Here is a 3,685-nt window from a genome sequence, read left to right as displayed (position 1 = left end):
GCCTTTAATCCCAGCACTCGGGAGGCAGAGGCAGGCGGATCTTTGTAAGTTCGAGACCAGCCTGGTCTACAGAGCTAGTTCCAGGACAGGCTCCAAAGCCAAAGAGAAACCCTGTCTCGAAAAACCAAAAAAAAAAAAAAAAAAAAAAAAAAAAACAAGGACCGTCAAGAAAAGAAAAAAAAGAAAAGAACTTTCTGGCTTCCCAAAGAAAGCACGCACAAGAGCTCACTAAGGCCCAAATGCCTCATCTACTGTGACCTCCACGCCCCTCAGGAAAAGCTAGCAGACGCTACATCAGACAACCTGCTGCACTCATCTCGGAGCCTGACCCACGCTTCTGAAACCTGGCCAGATTCATTCATTCGTGTCACCTTTCAGCACAGACAGGGTTTCTCTATGTAACAGCCCTGGCTGTCCTGAAACTGGCTTTGTAGACCAGGCTGGCCTCGAACTCACAGAGCTCTGTCTACCTCTGCCTCCTGCATGCTGGGTTAAAGACTTGTGCAACCATCGCCTGGCTTCCACCTTCCAATCTTGTGATCATTTGATTTTGTAGCCTCTACTCAGGGAGACCCTGTGGCGCCAAAGTCTCTCAAACTGACTGAAAACATTAGGTGATGATTTTCCTCTTCACTGAACAATGTGAAAAGGCCAGAGGCAGCAAATTTTCTTCCCTGATCTTCTACATAGAAACTCAGGAGTTACTAAAAACTTACATTCCCCTTACCCCCCACCCCAGACAGGGTTTCTCAGTAAACCAGGCTGGCCTCGAACTCAGAGATCAGCCTTCCACTGGCTCCTGGGTGCTGGGATTAAAGGGCACCACTCTGGTATGGGAGTTCCTTCTATGTCTTGCTTTTATTGGTTAATGAATAAAGAAACTGCTTTGGACCAATAGCAAGGCAGAACTTAGGCAGGTGGAGAAGGCTGGGCTGAATACTGGGAGGAAGAAAGGCGGAGTCGGAGAGAGAGGACATGGAGCTGCGGCCAGTCAGACATGCCCAAACTTTGCTGGTAAGCCACTGCCATGTTGCAATATATAGATAAATGGAGATGGGTTAAATTAAGATGTAACAGTTAGCCAATAAGAAGCTAGAGCTAATGGGCCAAGCAGTGTTTTGAATAATATAATTTCTGTGTGATTATTTCAGGTCTAAGCTAGCTGAGCAGCTAGGAACCAACAAGCGATCCTTCTTACTACACCACCCAGCAAAACAACACACACACACACTTCAACAATAGAGTTGGAGATGTAACACACTCTGTAGAGTGTTGTTGAGCAAGCACAAAACTCCCTAGCACCACATAAAACTGGACATGATGGTGCACACCTGTAACCCCTAGATCAGAAAGTCAAGGTCATTCCTGACTACATCGCAAGCCAGCCTAGACTACAAAGCAATGTCAACATTAAATTAATAGTGTAGCCGGGAAACAGCGGTGGCACACACCTTTTAATCCCAGCACTTAGGAGGCAGAGGCAGGTGGATCTCTGTGAGTTCAAGGCAAGCCTGGTCTACAGAGCGAGTTCCAGACAGTCAAAGTTACACACACATCAAAATCCTGTCTTGGAAAATAAATTAAAGTTTTCATGGGGGCTGAAGAGATGGCTCAGCAGAAAGGAGCACTGGCAGCCCATCCAGAGGACCAGGATTCAATACCCAGCACCCCAAAAATAAATTGTCAAAAGACACCCATTAATGTGTTTCAGACATTTTTAGTGCATGTTTATGTGATCAAAGAAACCACTTTTCAAAAGAACAGAAAAAAAATTTTTTCAATGAGAAAGAACTCCACCAACTAGAATGGGGGAAAAAAAGAGTTGCTTAAAGCAAATTTATTTTTATATATACATTGCAACCAAAAAATTTTTATTTTGTTAGTACTAGAAATGTCCATAAAACAGACTTTATGCAGTCTCTCTCACCATCAGTTTTATAACTTATACTACTTTTAGTTTTCCTGTTTGAGACAGGATTTACACTCTGTAGTGCAGGCTGCCCTGGAACTGTGATCCTCCTGCCTCAGCCTGCAGAGTGCTGGGAATATGGATATGTCTTACTATGCCCAACCTAAACTGTTTTTGATTGAATTTTTATATCCTCCTAAAATTCGGCCAAATCAACAACTGAAACACTGGTCACTGCTAGAACTGTGTTGAGTGTTCAACAGCACACACCTTTTTAAAACAGCGGCCTCCCGTAAACATACACAGACACCACAAACAGATGGGACGTTATAACACCAATTTCCTCTTTTATACTGAAAAGTTCACATGAATGAAAGAAACCTGGAAGGAGTACACTTTAAAAAAAAAAAAAAGTGAGTGCACACAGACAAAACCACCCTTTTGTTAGACCAGGAAAAAGACTGGAGGGAAAGCTTCTCTGGGCTGGCTGTCTTCTCTGATACTAACAGCTCATAACACCCCAACACCATGAGAACTGTCTAAAACCTGAACCCAAGTTCCCACCTCTCATACACCAAACGCCGTAATTTCCACTGAAGATATTCCGTCTCCAAGTTACAGCAACAAGAATTCACATACTTGGGGGGAAGTCCCCCTTCCAGACAAATTCCTTATAGAACTGGGATGAAGCCTGCTGCAACTTTCAAATAACTTTGCTGAATTTGTTATCAGTTAAACATTTCCAGCAACCTTGCTTCCCAGCACACTACTTCAAACAGCCTGGTTATTTTAAAAATGAGATTACTAAGCGCATGGGTTCAAGTATTATTTCCCAAATTGTCTTTCCTCTAAGTGCTTCTAAGCATAAGCATGTGTAGTACAATTGTTCCTAATCTGCTTTTTTTTCCTAAATTAAAACTTCGTTTGAACTAACGACACCGCGTGAGTAACGTCTAGCCATACTAGCCATATCTATTTTCAAGCAAAACCGGAGTCTGGAATAGTTTTGGGGTTTTAGTTAACCCAACATGTGGCTTCGAGGTACCAGCATTTTCTCAAAGCTTTTCTTGCTCAGAAACTTTCTTAGTTGGAAAAACTACCAAGTCCAAAAGATGCCACGGGAATCCACTCACCCGATCCTTCATCCTCCAGCTCTGCGCTAAAGATTTGGAGCCTTCAATTTTCTCACAATGTCTTTTTTTCATAAAAGCCAAAGGCAGGTTCCAATCTGTAAGGTCGGCCTCATCTTCCTCCCCGAGTCCCATAAGAGGCGATTGCAGCATCTCCGACTCCATCAGGAGGGGAGGGGGAGGGGGAGTCCTTGGCAGCAAGCGCTCAAGAACCTCCAGCCTTAAAAACTAGTGTGTACCAGAACTGGTGAAATAAAATACAGGGAAACGAGGAGTTGGGGAAGGAAATGGTGGGAGAGTGTTCGAAGATCCTATCCAGGCAAAATAACACTCGGGGATCTTTATCTCCAACTCTGAGCGGGAAGTCGCAGGGGGCGGGGTGGGGGTGCAGGGCCGGTGGTCACCCACCCCGCAGCCCGAGAGCTGCGCGGTCACACGCGCGCCCCAGTCCCAAGCCAGCCGCAGCTCCAGAGGCCGTGGGTTTCCGGAAGGGCTCGGAGCCGGACTGTCACGGCGGGAGCGACTTCAGGCCTGGGGTGACCCTGCTCTCGGCCTCCAACGCCGCCACCGGGCGCTCGCGGCGCGGGTTCTCCGACTGCGCTGGCCCGGCTGAGGCCTCGGGGGGTCGAGTCTGGGGGACTTCGGG

The 3,685-nt window shown here is 46.2% G+C and overlaps 1 protein-coding gene across 3 annotated transcripts in view; it reads right to left on the bottom strand.

Annotated features, from left to right (window-relative positions):
* The window catches only part of Rptor (regulatory associated protein of MTOR complex 1), a 283,595-nt gene extending 280,387 nt beyond the window's left edge, over window positions 1–3,208 (bottom strand). For 2 of the 3 annotated variants that reach the window (XM_050140239.1, XM_050140240.1), the window contains exon 1: window positions 3,043–3,208. In XM_050140239.1, coding sequence (XP_049996196.1) covers window positions 3,043–3,204 — 162 coding nt within the window. In that variant the 5' untranslated portion in view covers window positions 3,205–3,208. The remainder of the gene's footprint in view (window positions 1–3,042) is intronic. The other variant, XM_050140241.1, reaches the window with a different exon arrangement.
* Window positions 3,209–3,685: the final 477 nt, after the last annotated feature.

Source organism: Alexandromys fortis, unplaced genomic scaffold (genome assembly GCF_014885135.2).
Source record: "Alexandromys fortis isolate MF-2015 unplaced genomic scaffold, M_Fortis_MF-2015_v1.1 scaffold_39, whole genome shotgun sequence".
Classification (NCBI taxonomy): Eukaryota; Metazoa; Chordata; class Mammalia; order Rodentia; family Cricetidae; genus Alexandromys; species Alexandromys fortis.
This window is presented reverse-complemented; position numbering and strand designations above follow the sequence as displayed.